Below are 25,032 nucleotides of genomic sequence, written 5' to 3'. Positions count from 1 at the left end.
TGTTTATTGCAGTCTCCTCTTCCAAGAGGCTACCCGCCTCCATCAACGGCAATGCTCTTCGATGATGATCCGGGTATCATGTCGGAGGTGGAGACCTCCTCAACAGGATTCCGACGTGGTGGAAAACAGCGGAGTAGTCTCCCAGTGGTACGAACACCGAGCAAAACTTTGGAGCGACCACTAGGTAACTGGGAAATTATAACGATACTTTTGCATTCAACAAAACAAAAAAAGAGAACAAATTTTCAAAACTAAAACAATTAAAAAAATTTCATTGGAGTTTTCTATATGATAATTAATTCTTAAATATTCCAATGATCATTGATAATAACGAGAATTAACAATCAAGCCGCAATCTCGAGGAAATATTTTCCAAATTATTCATTCTTGTCAAATAAATGCGCACTTCAATCACTTCATAATCAAGAAAAAGTTTGTGACTACAATTTTTCTGACCCTAGGAATCTGTCTTTCAAGTCCGTTTATCGCTGACCTGATTCACTTCTTTAAGACAAATATTTATATTTGTGTTAAGACAAATATTGATATTTGTATTGTCAATAAACCAGACGGAGAAAAATCCTTGTAGGAAATTGTCACCAAGTTTTGGCTAATTTCCTCGAAGACCAATGCATTGGACAATTACTAAATTCCAAACATGATTTCCAATAAAAAATTCTCTCCGTGTATTCCCTTTGATAATTTCCACCCTGCATGTCTCAGTGACAGCAACAATCACCCCAATGAGCTAAAACTCCTGACAAAACAATGAATTTCTGTGGGCGACTCCCTAGGACTGGTGTTCCTGCAGTACAGGAAGGAGACGAAGAGGGCTCTATTGCCGAATGAAATAACGAGCATCGATACAGTTAAAGCACTCTTCGTCAGAAGCTTCCCGAAGCAGCTGACAATGGAGTACTTAGACAGCCCCGATGTCAAAGTTTACATTCACGACAGTAACAAGGACATGTTCTACGAGCTGGAAGACCATCGGTAAGATCAACTACCGAATTATTGCAGCTATTCATAGTTAACAACTCAATTCTGTTCCGTGATCGATTCATTAATAGTTCATAGACAGCCCATTCACGGAATTCCATTGCCTAGGAACTCTATTATTAACTATTATTAACTGAAAGATTCAGCGAGACAGCTCATAATTCGTCAACTATCAATGAAGGTTCCATTTTTCACAATTTTTACTTTCAACTGAAGCATTTGTTAACTAGTAATGAATATTCATTTGGCGACATTGAACTCTACTATTTCTCAATAGTTAAACCACTTCAACAATAGTATTTATCATCGACAAATGATCTTTGCTGAACGCTTGCGTGGATTTATTCTTCTTGAAATTCCACTCGTTAATAGTTAATGAATATTCAGTTGCGTGTGTTTAACTGCTCCAATAGTTGCCACACCTCATAGATATTAAATAGGACCTCCTATCAGTATATTTTTTGACGATCAACCTGAGAAATAACATCTCTTCCTCTTTAAATTTCCAAGATCCCACCTACGAGACATCAGGGATCGAAGTGTTCTCCGACTAATCGAGAAGAGTGATATTGTGGGAATGCCAGGGCCCCTCCAGGGGGTGCCAGTAGGCGGTCAGGGATTGCCACCCCACTGGGAAGACCAGAGTTACTTCAGTGAGCCTGAATTCGACAGTGAATTCCAACACCAGCACATCCACAAGAGCAAGGTAAGTCTCCAATTAAATACAAATACAAACGTTTATTGACTTCAATAATTTGTACAAGAGCTTACAGTATTAACATACGTCTAAATAAAACTTACAAGTAGTCATAAGCATTCTGTACACGCGAAAGTCTCAGCATCATAATCTGAGTGAAAAATACTGTCTGACCATAGAAGTTGTCTAATTTTGCTGAATTAGCAAGTTAGTCTTCTTATAAATAACGAATAGAAAAAATACCACGTAGAAGCCTTAAAAGATGGCCAGATGGCAAGTGCCCTGATTACTCAGGACACTCGAAAAAAATAACTGCAAAGAGAATCTCTCAATTGTTCGGTAAATTCCCGAATGCATCAATCCCCTGAAAAATGCGATAAAGTGTTAAAACGCTTTGCACATTGGAATTGCTGGTATCCAGAGTGCTCCAGAATAAACTTTCTTAGGTACACTCCTCCAGTCCATTACGAGTGCTTTCTCAAAGGGATCTGGTGTGCATCCATCGCAAACATCCATCACCATTTTAACTTCAGCCTCAGCTGGTTCGCGTTCTTCGTTTTTATTGGGCTGTTGTTGAGCTTGATTGCCGAAACTAGCCAGACCAGTGAAATAATCGTTATTGAGATTTTGAGATACGAGGTAACTGTCGTCCAGTAGAGAGCCATCAGAAAACTGCACCAATCCACGTTTTGTAAGGGTTTTAGCTGCAGTCGGCTGTCTCTCCTCCGTAGATTTCTCTTCATCACTAGTCTGTCTTTTGGCAATCGTCTTCTTGGATTCAAATTGCTCAACGCTTTTCGGTGTGTCTTCTTCCTTTGTGCTGTCACGCTTGAACAGATTCTTGTCTCGCCTGAACAAATCATACTGACTATTCAGAAAACCAAACTCATTCAGTGGTTGTGGAGTGGAAGAGGAAAAAGTTGGGTATCGCTTCCCGAAGAACTGTGAAATTCCATAAATAGGGGTGTAGGATGGCAATGGGGTGGGCAGAGAGAGAGGAAGCTTTACGTCGGGATTCTGGGGAGGGAAAGGCATTGGCACTGGTGGCGCTGGTACAGATGGATGACGAATTGTCACTCCATTCTGAATTATCTGGAGAGTCACTCCTGGATTTAGCTTCACCTGTAATTATAGAGAAGTTTAACGTGAAGATGAGATTTCCAAAGGACAGGTGAGAGAAAGAGAGGAAGACAAAGGGTTACCTGATGATTAATTTGCCCTCCAGTGAGAAAGGGATGCATTGGCAATGGCGGCCCTGTAACTGGCGCTTGAGTACTTGTAGACAAAGGTCTGTTATTGCTTGTGTCGTGCTCGTAGTGGTGGGCGTGATGATGCTTGTGGTCTTTGTGCGCTTTGCCAGCGGTCAGGGCAACGTTATATAACTGTACCATCGTCAATTCACCGAGCATACCGCCAGAACCTTATCAGATCGATGACGGGTATCAAAAGGATTTTGAAATTGAATGCATCCCCTTTTGTATGTTAAAGAGGGTGGCGCGAAAATAAATGAGAGATTGCAAATGAGTATTTCCTACCTTGTGGGGCATTTGGACCCTCGAGAAAACCACCGCCAAGCTGTCTCTGTTCTTGTCCAGATATTGCAATGCCACCTCCTTTGATGACGTGTCCCACGAGCTACAAAGAAAGGCGAGTGATGGTTATGCATTGCATCAATATTATGGTCTTCAACGGAATAATTGGCCCCGCGTTATTACTCACCCGATTGTTAAATCCACGACCAACTCGCTCGTCGTTGACCCAAATTTGCCATTCACCAGTGCGTCCATTCCAACTCTGGCACGAGTGATACCATTTGTTGAGGCGAAGGGGATAGTTCAGGCGGTAAAGAGTGTGTCCATCTATGTTCATCATGTAGTAGGAACTCCTCTGGGTGTTGGCTATCCAGGCGAAAATTCCGCGTGGCTGGTCCCCAACTGCAATTTGACATGATTGGATTTTAAGGAAATTCTATACATCAAACGACGCGATCTATAGGGATTGTGAATGAACGAGTTTGTGATTAATTTGTAGAGAATTATCGGAGATTGCGATCAAAGTGGTTCATTGAGCGAAATTAAATAAGTCGGCACAGTAGTTGGATCACTTTCTAAATCTCCGACATGTTTGATCGGACATGGGAATTTTAGGTGAAATCACTGGACTTTTGCAATTGAGTTGGTGATTATGAACGCTTTTGGGGAGAGGCGTGGGAGATTTCGTCGTAGTGTTTTGTGTCTGACATTAAATTATTCCTCGGCCCAAATTTATGCGTGAATGTCAATTCCTGTCTGGAAATAAGTTCCTGTGTAGGTCTAAATTCATGTTTATAAAAAATATTGTTTGAGCATAAATTCACTTTTGAACATGGCTTCCTTCCTGACCATAAATTCCTGTCTGGAAATAAGTTTCTGCCTGTTCTTCAATTAATGTCTGAAAATAATTACACGCTTGTAAAAATTATCCTGTCCGAACATGGATTCATGTTTAAGATTTTTTTTCTGGACGTGAATTTTTGTCTGACTATGAGTTCCTGCACAGACATGATTTCCTGTCTGGAAACAAGTTTCTGTCTGAACTGAAATTCCTGTCTGGATGTGATTTCATGTCTGACCATAAATTTCTGCTCGGGCATGATATCCACTTCGGGCAGTTGCTCTCTGAACCCGAATTCCTGACTGAACGTAATCTTACCTCCGATGAATTCCTGTCTAAACCTGAATTAATGTCTTACAAATGTTTTTCATGTGTTACACACAAACACAAACTACAATATAAATCATAATTATTCTAGTTTTTACCTGCATAGGAGAACAAAGGATGATCATTAGTATGATTCGTGAATTTCGTCCACATGCACAGAGTAAATTCCTTGAGGTCTGGCATTCCAAATTTATAGTGAATATACTGAAAAGAAAAATGAATTAATCAATTTTGTGCCACGTAGCGAAAACCGTTTTTATTATTCCCATTTTTTTTCCCGGAAAAAAACAGGCGAATACTCCAGGGAGACAGTGAAGTTCGACTGTAGAACACGAACTGTCATGTCACACGGAAGTGTAAACGTCACATTGCAACTTCCACCGTATTCTCATGTGCACTCCCAATACCAATCGCTCGTTATGTGTGGGTCGACGAACTGGTTATATTTTCACACAGTCAGTACAATCTCTTTCGCAAATGTCCTATTTGATGCCACACGGTTTGAAGGTTCAAAAATAGCAGTGCTCGCGGATTTTTTTTCGCCTTTTTTTTTGTTTCTGTTTTTTCATACTACCATTCATCACGCAATGTATCGCGCAATCTCTTTTATGGTGGACTGATCGGCGCATCTTTCCCCCTCTTTTTTGCGGATATATTTTTTTTCTTCGTAATGTTGCGCTGCACTGATTGAAGTCGTGTGACGAATTTTCACTTTACTTATTCAATACTACATGCTTTACATTCATAAATGTGAAATTGAGTTCTTTTTATGTTTTAATTGCTTCACTTTCCTTTCGTTTTCGCAAATCAGAGAAAGAACTGTTTCTTGGGAGATTTTACTTCGCAGGATTTGGTTGCGAGGATTTTAATGATGAGTGAGTATTTCCTAACGATCGCTCTGTAGAAGTTGGTTCTGGTTCATTACAGGGAATGACTTTATTAATCTTCATCAGCGTGTTTGTTTTTGATAGAAATATTCACTAATGGGAGAACTTTGAGATGAAAAATTTTGATTGTTACATTTGAGATTTAATTCACTCGGCGAAAGTTTCGAATCAGAATTTCATTCCCGTTCTAGATTCACTTTCTTCTGTTATATCTAGCCGGACTTATCTCTTTAATACGTCTCGTGATGACATAATGTATCGTGACAAGAACCCACTATCGACAAGGGAACTCACTCTCAGACTTCTTCCGTTTTCAATTTATTTTATTTTTTTCTTTATGCTTCAACGTGTGTGCAATGCTGCGTGTGAATGACCTCCCTCTCTCCGGCGCTTTGACATGAACTTGGAAAAGTGAAATTCCAGAGGAGTAACCATTCGTCACTTGATGGGAGGGGATAATACTTGTTATTTACTTCGATAACTGGGTATTAGGGATTATGTGTCAATTAGGTCATCATCAATGTTGTGGGCACAGAATTCTGGGAAGTGTTTATTACGTGGACGTGAATATTTCACGCTTTTTGGGTTGAGAGCGAGAAAATTATGGTTTTGACGGGAATTTTTTATCGAAACATTAATAGTGAGTCCATTGGTGGGAATTTTTGGCTGTTTTCGGGACACTTCTGGGAAATTACGTTTTAGTTCTTTGCAAATGCAAAATTTTATCGAAAAATCGGCGGAAACTGCGGATTTCAATTGAATTATTCCATAAAAATTTATAAGAATTACGAAAATTCAGATAAAACTTTTCTAAATTTTCAATTATTTGAAAATTTAACGGCTTTTGGTACTGAATACGAATGTTTTTATTAAAAATTCAAGTAAGTTGGGGAATCCTCGTTTTCCTACTGTTCAAAAATTTTTAATTTTACTGAATTTTCAGTGAAATCGCAAATTTTATGATTTTTTCTCCCTAAATCAAATTCTGTGTCACTCTCCTGAAGGTTACTACCCAACAGTGAATGAAATTTCAATATTTTCCTAACAGCGTACTATATTAAACACATTTTTTGATCAATTAAAAATTCAAAAATGCATTCACCAGAAAATTTCAGTTTCCGATTAATTATAATGTAATAATAGAATGGGGATTTGCAGTTTCCAGTGATTTCCAATAAATAGTGAATTTTCAATTACAAAATTCCTTGAAATTCCAGTGAAACTGTCACTTGATAAAAATTAAAAATAAATAATATCGGAAATTTCAGCCACAAATTTTGAACAGTGTGTGATATTTCCTCAGCCCAAGAAATTATGTTTGTGTATCCTGAAATATCAGCATTCTATCGTCTATCTAGAATCTTAATTATCTGGCGATTAACCGAGAAATAAAGGAAAACAAAAAACATAAACTGAGGAAATGAAAAGGGCTCAAGAAGGGAAAGTGCATCGTAATGCTGAGCAAACGTAACATGAATGCGAGATTTCACTAAATATAAGTGGCGGGCGGGCATAAAAGCATGCGCTCTCAGTACGAATCTCAGACTTATCCAATCACCGCACGTTGAATACTTCTTACAGAATGAAGGCCTTAAAAGGTTTTCACTTCACTTTCATTGTTGCATTCACAATCATACTCGCTATTAACGATGACTATCCGAGTTTATGGGTGAATCGGGGTCGAGATCATCATATTCAAGTTTACATCCTGATTCGCCAGTCAGGCGAATAAAATTGTGTAATTTGCGATGAAAAGAACAGTTGATTGAGGTAATTAGTCGCGTTCAATTGAGTTACGTCAATTCTACAGTGAAATCAACATTATCTTCATTCCTAGGCTGAGAGAAAAAAATATTTTCTTAAACAAGTGTTGGTTGAATCAAAACAAATAGGAAATGGCTATGAAATTTCAAGTTTTAAGTAGAATTTACGAAACTTCATAAGTTTTCACTGGAACATGAATATTCAGAAACAAAATGATAAATTTTCCATTTTCCCTGAATTTTCCTGATTTTTCAGAATTTTTACAGAATAATTGAACTGAAAAATCAAGTATTTTATTGCTTTCCAGATGATTTGAACAGAAAATCAGTGGAATCTTTGATTTTTCAATGACAAGATTTTCGGAAATTGCAGGGGAACTTGAATACTATAACAATTTCCGGATTTTGACACGGAAAATTCAAACGAAAATTTTTAACAGTGCACGATTACCTTTCTCGTCGAAAAATTGACCCCGATTTTCTCTCCGTCCACTACTTTAAAGGCAGTCCGTTCTGTCCACCCTGCTCTATATCTAATTTTTAAAAACACCTCACCCCTGGAAATTACCATTCAGATAGAACGTCCCATCCCACTCTTATCGTACGCGAATATAAATCAAAATTGTCATGCGCTTCGAATGAGATTTCCCGAGGCTTGCTCACGAAACAGGGAAACTGATATCCATGAACGTGAAGAGAGTTCAAACGAAGTCGTGTGTGGATTTTCCAATTCTCATTTTTATGCTATTGTTCAATGGGCGTTATGCCAATCGAAGTGGAATGAAAAATTGAAGGCGAGTGTCTATGCGCTGACGATATATTCTCTTCCGCTGTGAGTTCGACGAAAGTCACGACAATCCAGACATAAATTCGGGGGTCACTTTTAGTGCAATTTTCCGGTGATACGAAAATTAATCAGAAATCGCGCAAATCGACGTAGAGAGCTTCTAATTTTTTTCATTACGAGTGCGTAAAATTTCATTTTATTATTTCATTTTAAGTGATGAAAAAAAAATCTGAAATTCAAATCGATGCAAAAAATTGCTGAACGTTTCGACAAAAAAATCATGAGAGCGTGATGTTGGTTGTTGTTTTTTTTTATTTTAATAATTTGAAATGATCTTCCATTGCTATTCACATTTATACAGTGGAGTCTCCAAAAATTATGATTGTACAATCAAAAGAGCGTGGAAAAAAAGCTGATCATTTTCAAAGAGCGAATTACAAATTAATAATTTGGTGTAGAGGAGGGTGGGGTAAAATGGACACTTTAGACTTTTTTTAATTATTCATAACTCAGAAGCAAATTTATTAATTGAGCTCAGTTTAGGCTCGCCACGAAGGGAAAGAATTGTTCTTTGTATTGAAAGAAAAAAATTATTGAATTTTATCCAAATTTCATTCTCTTATTAACATTTTGAAAAAAGTCAAAAGTGTCCGTTTTACCCCAACCTCCGGCTGTCAGATCATTAGTTACCATGATGAATTATCCACTCACTATTTCCTCTCTGTCGGACTTATTTCTTAATCTTAATTGAAAACGCTCTTTGAAAATGTTAAATTTTTTTTCTACTTTTTTTTATTGTCAATCATAATTTTTGGGGACTCCTGCGTGACGTAAAATCCAATGGAAATTGTGATATATTTTACATTATTTTACATTATGAAAATGGAAAAACAATCGAGATAACATTCGAAAGATAATCCACCCGGGCCTTAATACAAGAAATTGCTCTTCAAGAGTGAATCTATGAATTTCTGGACGTCTTGATTTGATATCAGTAATTGGGATCTTTACTCACCTCGAAGTACAGCTGTTGACTCATGCTAATTTTGTACAAAGCACAACGATCCTGATCCTCTTGACTCAGCAACTGAGACGACACGGGAGCTTCGTCGAGACTGTAAGTCGATTGACCACCGGCAAAGACTACAGCCTCTTGTTGAAGAATACTCGTTGCCACGGGGGTGTGAATAATTGGTTTCCACGACTCAGATATTCCATGAGCCGCGGCTATCAGTGTGCACAGGAGGAGAAGCGTGGCTCTCTTCATTTTCTGAAAGAGAACTTCGCAATTTACTTGTGCGACACGATTCAGAGCTTTTGGTTTGAATTTTCGGCCCTTTTCGCGTAGATTTTCAGCAAATGACGGTTTCAGGACCATTTCAAGGAATTTGATAATTGAAAATTCACTATTTGATGGAGAAATTCATGTGAATTGTCAATTTTAGGTCAATTATTCCATGAAAATTGATAGAAATTAGGAAAATTCACGTCAATATATTTTTAAATTCTCAATTGACTAAAAATTAAATGCGATTTGGTATTAAATATTCATGTCTTTATTGACCATTCCAGTGAATTGAGAGATTAAAATTCGCAATTTCCTTATTTATTTTCATTCATTTTTATTATTAACGAAAACTGAAATCTACTCTACAATTTTCTCTTCTAATAAATTTGAATTTTTTAGTGAATTATCAATAAAGTTTGAAATTTCGCACTTTTTCCAACACTGTGATGAACAATCCCGAAATGTCGCACTTGAATTACACAAAACACTTCATTTGATTTTTTTCCATTCGTTTCACACGAATTCGTTTCAAAAGCTAGTTTACTGGCCATCGCCCGAGGGCCTCCCGCCTCTTTCAGCAATATTTTCATCAGAAACGAATAAACTCACTCCACGTAAGTTCATTAAAAACGTTTTAATTATCCAAAATGAATAATTAATTAATTCTGAATAAATTCTCCGTCGAAATCAGATGAACAATTAATTCGTTCCTAATTAATAAAGCCTTTATTTACATCAACAAAACAATTATTTCTATTTGAAAAACTGCCCATTCATTGCATTTATTGAATAAAAAAATTACTTAATAAATTCAAAAATTTATATAAAGGAATTGAATAAGAAAGCAAAAAAAATTTCGACTTTGAAAGTATTTATCTGATTAAAAAACAGTTAATTTAATTCAAATGAAAAATTTGTCGAGTGCAATTCACACCAAACTGAATATATTCTTGAATTCTCAATTAATTAAAGATTAAATGTTGATGAAAAAGTTTCAAAAATACAAAATGAATAACCAATTTATTCTGAATAAATTCTTTCTCTTAGCGACTTTCCCAACTATTTCATTCCTAACTAATAAAGTCTTTATTTAGATCACCAAAACCTTCATTACATAAAAATAATACTCATTAACTATTCTCATCTGTTGTGAAATAAGAAATCAAATGAAGAGAAATTTCAATTTCGAATTGAAGTATTTATTGAATTCAAATAAACAATTCCTCCGAGTGCGATTCACACCAAACATGCGAACTCCCTAAACAAATGTTCAAAACCATTGAATAAAAAAAACAAAATCATTTACCAAAACAAAGAAGCGAATGAACTGTTGAGAGAAATCTCCGCAGCGATAAAATTCTTATCATCGCAATCCGAATTTCCCCCAGAAGAATGATAAATGTCGCAATGCTATTTCCGTGAAGCAATTGAGGCATCAAATTCCCACAGCAGAATCTTCTTCCCGCGTGCAATGATCGCTGCATTCGCGATCGAAAGTAATTCTCGAGCGCTGTATTACGTGTACACGCCACGTGCCAGCGCGATTCCGCGTTTTGCGACTATTTTTCAATTCCTCACTCGTTTTTTCTCCTCAACTATGTAGTCAGTAGTCGTTGATTGCCAGAAGCTGACAAGATTGATTCAGAGACAGCACGTAATGCCAGTCCAGATTGGCCAATTAAGGCGAAGAGTACACTCGTACTGACCCTATCCTTTTCTAGAGACCTTACGTATTATCGATATTTATTACTGCACAATATCTATTACTCAACGAGCGCTCTTATCGCTCGATACAGGTGTCATATTGACTTTTTATCGTTGTGAATTTCGTAATCGGTAACAGATCGATATTTGTCCGGTCGTAAGTGATTTCCGAGGGAAATATTTACATAAAGACGGGAGCTAATGAGCCGGACTAGGTTACGGTCACAGTCTTGCTTAATCTGTATTATCGAATAGCTCGCATGTTGCGTAAGGCGTCAGCATCAAACGCAAGAGAGAAAAGTCGTAAGAGAGAGCGAGGAATGATGTGGGGTAGATGTTTGCCTGTCAAAACTGCGAAAATCGTTAATGGGGGGACTTGAGCGCACGGAAAGAGCTCCTGGCTTCCAGCGGCATGGGACTGCAATCAAGAAGCGTTTGGTACTGGAATCAAGACATCAAGAGCTCTGCACGTATGAAAAAATCGGATAGAAATTTTCTATACGGATTGCGTATGGAATTTTTGTAGGATTTTCGTATATGATATTCGGGTATTTGTGTACGGATATTTTTTATACAAATTATTTCTATATGATTTCTGTAGGTTTGATCCTACACGACCCACTGCCACATATATGGAATCATTTCGTATAGAGTTGCGACATTTCTCTACGTTTTTCTCTGGAGCGTTCAGACGTCTTTCGTATGAAAACTAAAATTTATGTAAAAATTTATGGATAGAATGATTCCTACACGGAGAGAAATATTCAATAAAAATTGCGTATCTTTTCCGTAATTCCGGAGCGAAATGTGGTTGTAGGAAATTTTACGGAACTGTCACGGAATTTTTCCGGAGCGTTTCGTAATTTTTTAATGAATCTCGTGTGAAAAATTACGATACCGTCACTTAAATTTTCTGAGTCGATTCCGTAATCGGTGAGTGAAGTGAGAGTTCCGTAATTTTTACTGAATATTTCTCTCCGTGTATAGAAAATATTCGTATAGGAATATGCAAATATGATATAAGGAAATCCTATAGAATTTCATGTGCTGTTCCACTGGGATTTCAAGGAATTTCGTCACTGAGAATTCAAAATTTCATGGAGAAATCATGTCTCATTTACATCATGTAAAATTCCTAAAATTTCAGTGGAACACGACAAAAATTTCCGGTATTTGGCACGGAAAATCTAGACGAAAAGCCCCTCATCACCGGAAAAATCTTCATTTTAAAAGAGCGTATTTCGGAAATAACACTAGAATTTTTTTCATCCAGCATTCATGCACCGAGAGAATTCCTTTATTCATAAATAAACTTTATTTGAATGAAATAAATCCTTTATTTGATTCCAACAAAGAATAATGAAACTGCATTCCCTACAATAGAAAATATTCTCATTGAAATAAATACCCGACTTAATTCATTTCCAACATAAACATCGTTGAAATAAACATAAAAATATCAAGCGACGAGTTTCATTCAATTAAAATCCCCCATTTCTCGTAAAATATCTTAAACATCCAAAACTGCGCATTTTTTACCAGCAAAAAGCGAGAGGAGAAAGCTGTCTTTGCAATAGGCAATGTGAATTAACGACGTCTTCAGTTTCAGAAAGTCCTTTGAATCTGCATCATTAATTATTGATACCGCTACTGATAGACACATCTCAATGTCGAAATTGAATGGCAACTTCCGTAACGGCAACGATAATCTAGCGCGAAGAACAATAGCCCAGAGTGTCTCGAGTGCATTCGAACATAATGCGAGCCTAACACGCCAAGTGAATATACGCACCGTTCTGTTTTCACTGGGCCATTGTTTTACAAAACCCGAGTGATTTATTTCAACTGCCACTGGATCCACCCAGAGCTAGACATTATACTGCCATACTGCTTGGCTAGGAAAGGACGACTGATAGAAATTCATAAGTGTTGTGGGACTCGTCATTTCACGAGGGGCAACTGGGAAAATGGATAGACGAATTTTTGTCCAATGTCGGTGTGAATAAAACTTGTACGCGATGCAAGAGGCTATTCCTCCGTGCTTACATTGGCGGTCAATCCCCGGTGTTGGGATAATTGGAGCATGAAACCGGTGTTGTTAGCAAAGTGTCGGGTGTAAGTACATATCGAGTTACTTTGGACTGTCGAGTTTTTCGATAAATGTTATTTTGTGGGAGTTCTTATTTTTGGAGTATAAAGGGAAAACAGCGATTGCCAAATGCACTGGTGAAATATTTTAGCTGGACATTTTTTGGAGATTTTTATCGAGTGATATCACGTATGAAAAAATTGTATGGACATTTTGTGTACGGATTGCGTGGAGAATTTCTGTAGGATTTTCGTGGGATTTTCGGATATTTCTACAGAGATGTTTGTTGGGCGAATTATTTCTATACGATTTCCATGGGTTTGATGAGAACATTTCGTATTGAGAACATTTCGTATGGAGTTGCGACACTTCTCTACGTTTTTCTCTGGAGCGATTAAACATCTTTCGTATGGAAACAAAAATTTATGCAAAAATTTGTGGATAGAAATAATTCGTATCGAAAATAGTCGAATAGAAATATACGAATATCATATAGGGAAATCCTATAGAATTTCTATACGCAATCCGTATAGAAATTCGCGAGACAAACCGGACACGTCAGCCAAAAACTCTCACCATGAATGAAATAAAATTTTCCCTCAAATTCAAAAAAATTTTAAAATGAAAACGTGATGAAATTTTCAATCTCAGAACTTACTTAAATTTTCAGTTTGACGCGAATATTCAGTATCAAATTGATCTCAATATTTACTCATGTAGAATATAAAACGATATTCACCCGCATTTTTAAAAAATATCTGCTAATTTTCACGATATTCCTAATTAAAATCTCCTGTCCCTACGAATTTTCCCATAATTTCTGAAATGTCAGGGGGAATACCACTTTTTAAAAATTCGCGAGACAAACCGGAAACGTCAGCCAAAAACTCTCAATATCAATGAAATAAAACATTCCCTCAATTTTAAAAAAATTCAAAAATGACAACTTGATGAAATTCTCAATCTCACAACTTACTTAAATTTTCAATTTGACGTGAATATTCAGTATCAAATTCACCCGCATTTTTAAAAAATATCTGCTAATTTTCACAATATACCTAATTAAAATCTCCTGTCCCTACGAATTTTCCCATAATTTCTGAAATGTTAGTGTGAATACCACTTCCTAAAAATTCGCGAGACAACCCGGAAACGTCGGCCAAAATTCTCAAACCAATGAAATAAAACATTCCCTCAAGTTAAAAAAAATGAAAACTTGATGAAATGCCCATTCTCACCAATAAAAAAGTGCTTCCAAAATTCACTAGAACCCACGGGTTTGTAGAACCTCACGGTCTCGAAACAGAAAGGTAACTGTTCTGTCGTGATGGTTACCATACACCTCATAAGCTCGCGGACCCTCTTACCTCTCCTACTTGACGCACCGCTCTGTCTCTTGCACTAGCTCATACACATGCCTGGAAGGAAAAAAATGATAAGTCTCCATGAAAACAGACACAGTAAAAATTGCCCGCAATGCGAGAGAAAGACAACACTCGCCCCCCCCCCCCTCCCCGCCCCNCCCCCCCCTCCCCGCCCCCTTAACGCATGTACGTACCACAAGATCTGGGATTTAACGACTCATTCGAAGAGCCCAACCAACTGCTCCCGACGAAAAAGTATCGAAGCAATTAATGTCCGTGGAAAATGGTTGAAAAGAGTATTTGATATTCAGCACATGGTGATTTTAGCTCGTTTCATCCAATTAATTTGTCCACTGCGGCATTACGGTAGAAGCGGATTAGATATCCCGTGGGAATTGGAATAGACATGGAATTACGTGCAAATGAACGTATGTCGTCATTTAGTAGGTGTACCACCTAACAAATCTACACCATAGATAGTTCGCGCAGCCAACACAATTTTCCTCGCTCGCATGTGTGTCCATTGTACCTCAATAATACCTCATAATGCAATCGGCTTTCATGCTTGTGGTTATGTGGATGTGAAAAACACGAGAAAATTCGAGTGTTCGCGGGGGATTTTCACGCTGGTCGCGAGGGAGTTGGAGTTTTTTACGCTGTCAACAATTTTCGGAATTTTTCCGGCCAAATTTCGGAAATTTTTATGCGGCTCAGGTTCCACTGAAATTTCAGGAAATGTTGTCATTGAAAAATCGAAGATTCCGGTGATTTTCTGTTTTAATGATCTGGAAATCAATAAAATGATTGATTTTTCAGTTCAATTATTCTGCGAAAATTCCGAAAAATCGGGAGAATTCAGAAAAAAATTTAAAAGTCATGTCATTTTATTTCTGAAAGTTCATGTTCCTCTGAAAATTCAATCAAGTTATGAAATTTCTATTTCACTCCTCACAAATTTTCAAATACATCAAAATAACGATTATTGCGATCGCCTTGACGATTCCTCTCAGATTCTCCGATGGTAACAGATTTTTCAATTTCAAGATAATAACGATAACGCATTCACCAATCGCTTAATACTCAGCTCACTACCCCCGTTTAATGCCAACTTGTTTGGATAACTGATCATCAGGTGAATTTGATATTTTCCTCCCACTGAAAGTAAAACGCGTTCCACTTAGAATTTCTCTATGAATAATCTCCCCGATAATGTGACAAAAATTCTCACCGACACGACAAACAAGTTTCCAAAAAGTAGAAGCAAGAAAAACACGCGATAGAATATGTCTATCGACAGCCGTATAAAAACTTTCACCTTCTCATAAACTCGAATATCCGAAACTGCCACGCCGGAAAGCATATATTCAGACTGAGTCTCCATCGGTAATAACTGGAGCAGAATCGCACGCTGACTGACTAAAAGCGAGTCAGAGAATGAAGTTCTGCAAAAAGCACTCTTTCTCTCCGTGTGACAGAGTAATTTTTTACCGAACGCGTTCGGTAAAATTTCACTTCCATTCGTCCCCGAGACCTTCAGATGGTTGCAAGAAAAAAAATCCTACCGGTGTGGGAAATTTTATTGTACAGGAGAATAATTTATCCCCCACAAACAGGTATTTTTCCATTGAATTACATTTCGCTCCATTACCCACACTACACTAAAATTTGCCGCGATTTTCTGGGTAATTTTAATCCAACTGTTCTCTCCGTGGAACAAATTCCCTTATTTTTTGTACACTCCATCCTCTTTCATTCAATGACTCAATAGCGAGGGAGAGTCATTGCACCATGCAATACTTGGGAAACCGAGTGACCTTGAGGTGGGAATAAAAAAAAATCCGCGCTGCTACTGTTACAGTTAGGACGAGGCCGGAACGCGAGTGAGCACTCTTCCTTTCCCCCTAATCATGCGGACATAAGTGATCCTCATAATTGTATCACTCGAAGTGGTTCGCCGGAATGACCTTGCTGGAGATACCATAAAAGTTGAATAACGCGTTTACTCAATACCGAATGGCATTAACACGCATCTGCGCGTTTTTTTTCCTCTTCCTCACTGCGTTTGAACGTCTAAAAATGGTTTTCTCTATTTGGAAATGCTTCAGATGGATTTACCGGAGGAGAACGCATGTACTGTCAAGCGAAAAAAAAACATTATAGCCAAGTTTAAGGCCTTTTATCGCGGTTGTTGGCATTTTTTCATGTGAATGAATAATTTTGTTAACGAAGGGAGAATAAGGGAGATGTCTATGTTTGTTTTTGCGAAATTTTCTTAAAAAGGATCAATCGAATTTCATGTATTTCTTCACGAATACAGAATTCAATAAGCTCTATTGACTGACCCCAATTAAAATTCAATTTTTCATACAGATTCGAAAGAATTGATATTTTTCAAAAATAGATTTTTCAACGATCACTCAAAAAATTGTCGTCAGAATGGAATCAGTCATGGCTCAAAAAATTGATAATAATCCCTTAAGAATTCATTTACAATAAATGAATAATTTATATCCTACAATCCAAACATTCTCATTAAAATAAATATATTCGACTATCAATTCCCACCGAAAATATTGTTGAAATGTATAAAAAAATTTCTAATAAAGACTGGAGGTGAATTGAGTGAATTGTGTCACCTGTGAAACGTAGAGGGCATTTCCCAATCGATCCGAGAGTTGAAAGCGTAGAGATTATCAAGCAGTAGATAACGTTGAAAATCCATTAATTTTTTTCTTCATAACCCAATAAAATGAGATAATTTTTGACAGTCAAAAATAGGTTACGACGAATGCACAGGTATTCTCAACGGACCTCAGTCTGTGGTCGAAAACTCGATTACATAATTGCGTGATAATAGCAGAATGAATTGATTGAAAGTAGAGAGAATAGGTTTAATTGTGTTCAATTCGTGATGAATGCGTGTATTATGCTATAGATACAATTTTTCAACTCGAAAACAACTTTTTTTCGCGATATTTTGCCGGAGATAAAGGAGGTGATCGCCCGAGGCGCTGAGACGTGGAATAGTCAACGTGTTGCCCAGCCAATTAGACGTAATTTCTAGCTTCATTTACGGCTGGTCGAGGGGAACATGAAAAATAGTTTGTAGAAAAAATTATGCTTATGTCGTTGATCAATACGAGTGCACTCGTTTTGCGGAGAGGTTGTGATATTGAACAATCCATTATTATAATTAGTGGGAATTCTTGGGGGAGACTAGTGGGATTCCATTGTGCTCTGGTATTGCTGTAGAGAATTGATAATAAGTGAATGAGTGAACGTATTCTTATGCCAAAAAAACGATGGCAAAGAACTCTTTTGCATTCATTCATTCTTTCACGCGCAAAAAAATTTCAGAGAAAAACCTACACGGAGAGAATATAAAATTGAAAATTACTATGTGAACACAGTAATTGAGGAACATGCCGGAAAAACTTTGAAATTTGATTTATTTTAACCGAACGCTTGGGGTGGGAAATTCATTTTTTACGATTTGACATGGGAATTTTTAAAAGTTTTAAAAACACTCCATTTTTTAAAACAATTCTTAGTAACGGACGGCGAGAAATTACTGAAATCGTATGAATTTTTACTATGTTCAACAGTAAAAAATTATTTTATATTTTTTTCGTATACGGATTTGATGGAAAATTCTATTGCATTTCTACGCTTTTTTAAAAAGAGAATTGGTATATATTATATGTCTTCTTACGTGTAAAAAACGATAGTAACCGATAGATTAGTCCTCGTACATAAATTCAATTGAATAAAACGTCACTCATCAACCCAGAATTTTATCAAAATCGACATAAATTGCTCAAGTTCCCGTTGGAGACAGGCTAATATCAGAATTAATTGTTGCAAAAATGGCGGCTATCCCCGAGGCAATGCCAACTTTTTTTTTACGAAATATTAATTCTACGAAAGTAGTTCGTGACGATGGAATGGTGTAATTGCCGTAATGGTCGCGTCCTGGGTATTGCTCGAATCGACTTGTGTCACGCGTTTATTTGAAAATCGATCAGCAACGTCGATTACCTTATCCAATAGCCCTCGTGGGTTTCGCGAAATATTGAAACCACCAGGAGCCACTTTTCGATTGCCGATGGAGGTGATATTGTCATGTCAATTGTTTCTGGTTTCGTTGGTGAAATTCATTCGATTGACAATTCTGCTAATAAATAAAACACAAGCCCAAAAATTTTCTACTGCCACCACCACAATTTTCCTCGTGAGTTATTCAAAAAATTGGCGAAACTGTATGGAAATTTCCCCAAAGTGTCTGCACCTCTTCTACATTTGTGTATTTTTCTCCGCGTGTTGCACATCCACAACTCATTGATGATGTAGTCTGCAGTCGAGACAGGTAAAAACGAATAAAAAGAAGGGAAATGTCGAAAGAACTTGTATGTATTAGCAACTTTCGCTGAGATGGTAGTACGTGTGGGGAAATGCTTTCAAAGTCGAGTTTTCACAGATACTTTCCTCGAGTGGATTCCGGGGCGATAGGTCTGATAACTGCGGCATTAGACTCTGCGATTGGCAGATAGTAGAATATCCTGAAAACGACAAGTTAACAGTCCTCATAGGCTGATGCACAACAAAAAGCTCTTTGAATTTTTGTAAGAGAAATTCTGAACTGAAGGACAGGTAGACAACTAATTAAGCTGATCAATTAAATTAAATTATAAAACTATCATTGCGATATTGCTGGCATTCAATCACCATTAAAACCAGTCGAGTCAGTCCCCGCGCACGACGTGATAATTTAATAAATTCCAATAATTCAGAAACGACGGGGGGAATTATATAATTTTTTCAACTAGATCTTGAAATTTACAGGTGCATTTTTCATCGCTTTAAATATATATAAATAATTCAGGATACCCTATGACTTTCACAGAAAAAATTTGTATTTTATGATCATAAATTGTCATACATGAAAAAAGTAACTGTCCACTGAATGGGACTTGCTCGTTGTGCATTTCACTTGCAAAATTATTCAAGAAGCAAATTCACTTTCGAGCAAACATTTAAAGATCAAATATAGTTCCGAAGTGCTTAACCATCCGGAAAGAGAGTTTTCAGGTATGAACAATCGTTTGTTAATGTTGAGTTGAGTATAAGTGGATCGACTGGTGGACTTCCTCTTCCGGAATGTAAGACGTCTCATTGTGGTGGGATAGTGATTGTAGCCAAAACAAAAAGCAATACGACCGATGAAAATCATGTGTCCCAATTTATCAGCTGTTAAATTTTCATATTACAATAAATGATTTGCTCATGTTGCAATGCTTATGCTCACGAGGTCTTAATCATAATTACAATTCAGTAGCGAAGTGGTAAAAACGTACAAGTCAATTTTGACTCTTGACCAGTTTTCAATAAATATCTCGGAATCTAAGGGAGATAGCCAAATTTTTGTTATAACCTTTTTTGTGGAGCCGATTGAGCGCTACAACAAATGTCATTACGAAAATTTCGCTATCTACCTTAGATTCGGAAATATTCCTGAAAAACTCAGCTGGGAGATGCGTCGACTTAAACCCCTTTACCACTTCGTTACTGAATTCAATCCGTTCTAGAACACACTTCACAGTGTGAATTTCTGGAAATCAATGTTTGTTAATACTCTGCTAAAAAAGCTGACTAATGTTTATACTTGTCCAATTGAATTTAACCAACAATATAGAATGAATTCAAATGTGTGAAAGTGTAAAACAAAATTGTAGTGAAAAACGTTGCGCATTAAAGACATTATTCAGTGATAACTTTTTACGTTAGAGTAACTTCAATGTAATCCTGAAATTGGCGCGATAAAAAATCCCATTAAACTAATATGCACGCTCCGATTTCATAACTCCTACTCACAGGGGACTGCATTCATTTGAATAATGTTGAACAGAATGATTATTCAATAGTTTGAAAAAAAGAAAGTTTTCGTCAAATCATTTCTTTCGCGATAATGACAAGAGTGCGTTAATCATGACCTGAGAAATTCCTTAAATAATTATCGAGGAACGCGGCATTAATAAACTAAAAAACTATTAAATTTTCCCAACGAAGGTGAAACATAACGTTTATTTTATCTCAATCTGTCAAACGGTACATTCACGCTAGTTTCACCTTGGACTTGACAAACTACCTTCACCCGTGCAGACCTTGCCTGGTGAATAGACTCTGTAGTGAGCGAAAGATGGAGATACAATAAGGAAGTTGTGGTCGGTTATTATGTCGGAATATAGAATATCTATATACATACAAATATGATTAATCTGGCCACACCATTCTCCGAGGAAAATGAAAGGATCAGTCTATTTCGTATCGGTTTTCGGGCGCAACGCCGAGTTGTACGTGTTTTATTTTGCCATCAAATCAATTATCTCCCCACCTTGCAGGATCAGAGAATTTTTGACAGCCTTAGGGGCAGATCCACGTCAAATCGACCACTGGAAGAAATCGATGTCAGCGATTTGGTCGCCGATTTTTTTCCAATATCGGTGAATTGAAAAAAACGTAAATAAATCGATTTCATGCTTTAAAAAATAAGGCTTCCGAAGGTTTAAACAATTTCAATTATTTATTTATAAACAACGAATGTTCAAAAAATTATAATTCTGTACAAAATGTCATTGGAATAACGCTGAATATTCATGATTTTTTAAAAATTTTCTCGCGCAATTTAATTGATAAATTTAATTGAACCCGGGGGTTCTTGAAATAAAAACCTTGAGGTTCGTAAATTGACATTCTTGTCTCCTCAAATTATCTTCATTAATCATGATGAGACATCGCAACTTAGACAGCCGCGCCCCAATTCCTTGACTTTTTCACCAATTTTTCCTCAGCTTTTTTCTCCCTGTCCAAAAACATTGAAATTATTTCTCTGAAATTCCTTCAAGCATTGAAAATTCCGCATTGACTATCAACATTTTTCAAGACAGCCCCTCCGAAAACTCTGACAGCAGTTCTCGTCCACGAAACAAGTAATTTGGATCCTCTAACGTAAGGGCTGCCACGTCCCTCCTCGCAGTGATAATAACCAGTTTCAGTCAGTCAATCATTCACCATAAATCGATTTCAGGCTTTAAAAAATAAGACTTCCGAAGGTTTAAACAATTTCAATTCTTTATTTATAAACAACGAATGTTCAAAAAGTTATAATTCTGTACAAAATCTCATTGGAATAACGCTGAATATTCATGATTTTTCTCATGCAATTTAACTGGTAATTTTAATTGAACTCTGGGGTTCTTGAAATAAAAACCTTGAGGTTCGTAAATTGACATTCTTGTCTCCTCAAATTATCTTCATTAATCATGATGAGACATCGCAACTTAGCCTCGCCCCAATTACTTGACTTTTTCACCAATTTTTTCTCTCTGTCCAAAAACATTGAAATTATTTCTCTGAAATTCCTTCAAGCATTGAAAATTCCGCATTGACTATCAACATTTTTCAAGACAGCCCCTCCAAAAACTCTGACAGCAGTTCTCGTCCACGAAACAAGTAATTTGGATCCTCTAACGTAAGGGCTGCCACGTCCCTCCTCGCAGTGATAATAACCAGTTTCAATCAGTCTCAGTCCCAAAGGTGTACGTGACGTCTGCCTCGTCGCCCTGATCCGGTAAGCCCCTGATTTTCGTGCATACATCGCCGAGGGGGGATAATTGGAAGGTATTGGACGCCGTCGTCCGGAACTGCCTCCCCCCCGGACATCCGACCCAGGAAATTTCGGAAAGTTGATGGGCGCCGTTAATGGCCCATCATCCAGATTATTTATCTCAATAAATCTCGACTTCACATCGAATGCCGACGCCAGCAGAAGGTTGAAGCCCAGAACCGCACCTTCTATCCCCTCCTCCAAGCCTTTGTCGAAGTCTGTAAACTCCTGACCGAGAACTACATCTCCACTCGCTGGTATCACATGTCCCGCCATCTAGAACACACGTTCATAACTGCAATAGAATAATTTTTTGCGATAGAAATTGTTGCTGCTCAAGAGGGAGACTTTATAATCTCATGGTAAAGCAGAGATCTTTTTCGGGTTATGCTTTTGAAAAATTCCAAACAATTTCGTGGTTCAATTCAAGTCAAGTCTCACTTTTATTCCACACAATTGTGAAATCCCATTGAATTTTCAATTAAATCTGACATTTAATGATTTTTGCTCCCTAAAATTGAATTTAATGTCACTCTCCACAATTAAGGGGCGCTAATTAAATTTCAATTGTTTTCTAACAGTGAACTTGTTCAAAATAGAACATTGCAATGTTCCATACATAATTCCATATGTTCAGTAATTGTTCACTGCTATTAATTTCTTCAAATAAACAACATTAAAGTCAAAATTTTAAGAAACAACAATGAGCTACGACTGGGGCATAAGCTTTTCTATTCTCAGATGTCAAAAATAGCCATTTAATCATGTAATTAATAATTTTGTCGTCAGCATTTCTTTCCGAATGAAAAATGCTGCATTTTTTGCTGCTGGCCTGAACATGGCCCAAGGAATTTTATTCAGCCTCGGGTGAATTATCTTTCATACGCGATCTTGATTGTTTTTTTTTATTTTCATAATCTGAAATGATCTCCAATTGCAATTCAGTTTTACACAGCCCTGAAGTCTCCAAAAATTATGATTGTACAATAAAAAAAAACGTTGAAAAAAAGCTGAACATTTTCAAAAAGCGTTTTGGAATAATATTTGGAAATAAACCCAACAGGGAGGAAATTGCAAATTAATAACTTAATGTATTTAATGGCTGTTAGCCCGTTAGTCACCATGATAAATTATCCATTCACTATTTCCTCTCTATCATAATTGTTAGGGACCCCTGCGTGATATGAAATCCAATGGAAATTGTGATATATTTTACATTACGAAGATGAAAAAACAATCGAGATAACGTTCGAAAGATAATCCACCCGGGCCTTGACTAGATTTATTTTCATCTCTATTACGTACGTCCGGAAAAGTATCGTCAACTTTAATTTTCCCATCTATCCAAAGCCCATATCGTCCCTCCCGATTATCCCAACTCTGGCAAATGTGGTACCACTGGTCCTCCAAAATAATCGCCGGCTCCGACAGTATTTCAATGTTATTAATCTCCAGATGAATGCTCCTACCGAACGGCGATATCCAGGCGCGCACTAGACGATCCGTCCCATTTTCTGCAGAATAATCAAACAATTAACGATATTACTTGAACAATGAGCTATTGTTTCGTCATTAAGGGCAATAGCGCTTTCCATTTCATTTTCCGTGATGAGAATTAAATTTTATTAGCATTGCACATCCACTTTCATTTGAGTCTTCATGAAAACGTTACATTCGCAATCTTCTCGCTGTTGACTTCAATTAATTTTATGACTGCTTTAATATGTTCTCCGGAAAACAATTCCCTTCGTGTCTTTTCGTTTTAGTGCGGTACACGTATTATGAAATTAAGGGGAGTGTGAACATTGTCGTTGCAAACTGGAGAATAATTCAAACTCTTTGGGTGTTCGGTTCTTCGGGGCTTCGAGCAGACATCCCCAACGCGGAGAAGTGTAGACCCCAATGTTCTATACATACTCCTAGACCCCATTGTCCTCCTAGACAATGTTGTCACAACTCTGCTTTTCAATTGAAAACAGACATCATCTTTAGAGACATTTGTCATGTTTAGAGGCCCTAGCACGCCATTTCTCGACCCGCTCTTTCATTTGAGCCCAAAAAAACATTCATATCTTGTCTGACATCGCTGCTACAAACTCGGGTCTACAACTCGGGCCTTCAATTGAAAACCCGAGTTGAAGACCCGAGTTTGTAGCAAAGATGTCAGACAAGATATGAATGTTTTTTTGGGCTCAAACGAAAGAGCGGGTCGAGAAATGGCGTGCTAGGACCTCTAAAGATGGTTTTGAACCAGGGGAGACTCCTAGACCCCAATGTTCTATACATACTCCTAGACCCCATTGTCCTCCTAGACAATGTTGTCACAACTCTGCTTTTCAATTGAAAACAGACATCATCTTTAGAGACATTTGTCATGTTTAGAGGCCCTAGCACGCCATTTCTCGACCCGCTCTTTCATTTGAGCCCAAAAAAACATTCATATCTTGTCTGACATCGCTGCTACAAACTCGGGTCTACAACTCGGGCCTTTTATTGAAGGCCCGAGTTGTAGGCCCGAGTTTGTAGCAGAGATGTCAGACAAGATATGAATGTTTTTTTGGGCTCAAACGAAAGAGCGGGTCGAAAAATGGTGTGCTAGGACCTCTAAAGATGGTTTGGAACCAGGGGAGACTCCTAGACGCCAATGTTCTATACATACTCCTAGACCCCATTGTCCTCCTAGACAATGTCACAACTCTGCTTTTCAATTGAAAACAGACATCATCTTCAGAGACATTTGTCATGTTTAGAGGTCCTAGCACACCATTTTTCGAGCCGCTCTTTCATTTGAGCCCAAAAAAACATTCATATCTTATCTGACATCGCTGCTACAAACTCGGGCCTACAACTCGGGCCTTCAATAAAAGGCCCGAGTTGAAGACCCGAGTTTGTAGCAGAGATGTCAGACAAGATATGAATGTGTTTTTGGGCTCAAACGAAAGAGCGGGTCGAAAAATGGTGTGCTAGGACCTCTAAAGATGGCTTGGAACCAGGGGAGACTCCTAGACGCCAATGTTCTATACATACTCCTAGACCCCATTTTCCTCCTAGACAATGTCACAACTCTGCTTTTCAATTGAAAACAGACATC

General features: G+C 37.4%; 3 protein-coding genes across 3 annotated transcripts in view; 1 reads left to right on the top strand and 2 right to left on the bottom strand.

The window, feature by feature from the left end:
* LOC107041006 overlaps window positions 1-25,032 on the top strand; it is a 93,005-nt gene that overhangs the window by 42,663 nt on the left and 25,310 nt on the right. The window contains exons 5-7 of the mRNA XM_015261358.2: window positions 13-181; window positions 780-993; window positions 1,510-1,705. Of these exons, the coding sequence (XP_015116844.1) occupies window positions 13-181; window positions 780-993; window positions 1,510-1,705 (579 nt within the window). The remainder of the gene's footprint in view (window positions 1-12; window positions 182-779; window positions 994-1,509; window positions 1,706-25,032) is intronic.
* LOC107041018 lies at window positions 1,718-14,542 on the bottom strand. Its single transcript, XM_015261371.2, has 8 exons — window positions 14,473-14,542; window positions 14,153-14,332; window positions 8,849-9,103; window positions 4,495-4,600; window positions 3,416-3,630; window positions 3,232-3,331; window positions 2,899-3,116; window positions 1,718-2,818 (listed from the first exon to the last, which is right to left on the bottom strand). Exons 3-8 carry the CDS (start codon window positions 9,098-9,100, stop codon window positions 2,081-2,083), a joined length of 1,629 nt encoding a protein of 542 aa, XP_015116857.1. The 5' UTR covers window positions 9,101-9,103; window positions 14,153-14,332; window positions 14,473-14,542; the 3' UTR covers window positions 1,718-2,080.
* LOC107041024 overlaps window positions 21,528-25,032 on the bottom strand; it is a 5,596-nt gene continuing 2,091 nt past the window's right edge. The window contains exons 3-4 of the mRNA XM_015261377.1: window positions 23,247-23,455; window positions 21,528-22,217 (exon numbers count right to left, since the gene is read on the bottom strand). Coding sequence (XP_015116863.1) covers window positions 21,699-22,217; window positions 23,247-23,455 — 728 coding nt within the window. The 3' untranslated portion in view covers window positions 21,528-21,698. The remainder of the gene's footprint in view (window positions 22,218-23,246; window positions 23,456-25,032) is intronic.

The sequence above is a fragment of the Diachasma alloeum genome, unplaced genomic scaffold, assembly GCF_001412515.2.
Source record: "Diachasma alloeum isolate Michigan unplaced genomic scaffold, Dall2.0 Dall_scaffold_00354, whole genome shotgun sequence".
Taxonomy (NCBI): Eukaryota; Metazoa; Arthropoda; class Insecta; order Hymenoptera; family Braconidae; genus Diachasma; species Diachasma alloeum.
Note: the sequence above shows the minus strand (reverse complement) of the source record. Positions and strands in the feature narration are given on the sequence as shown.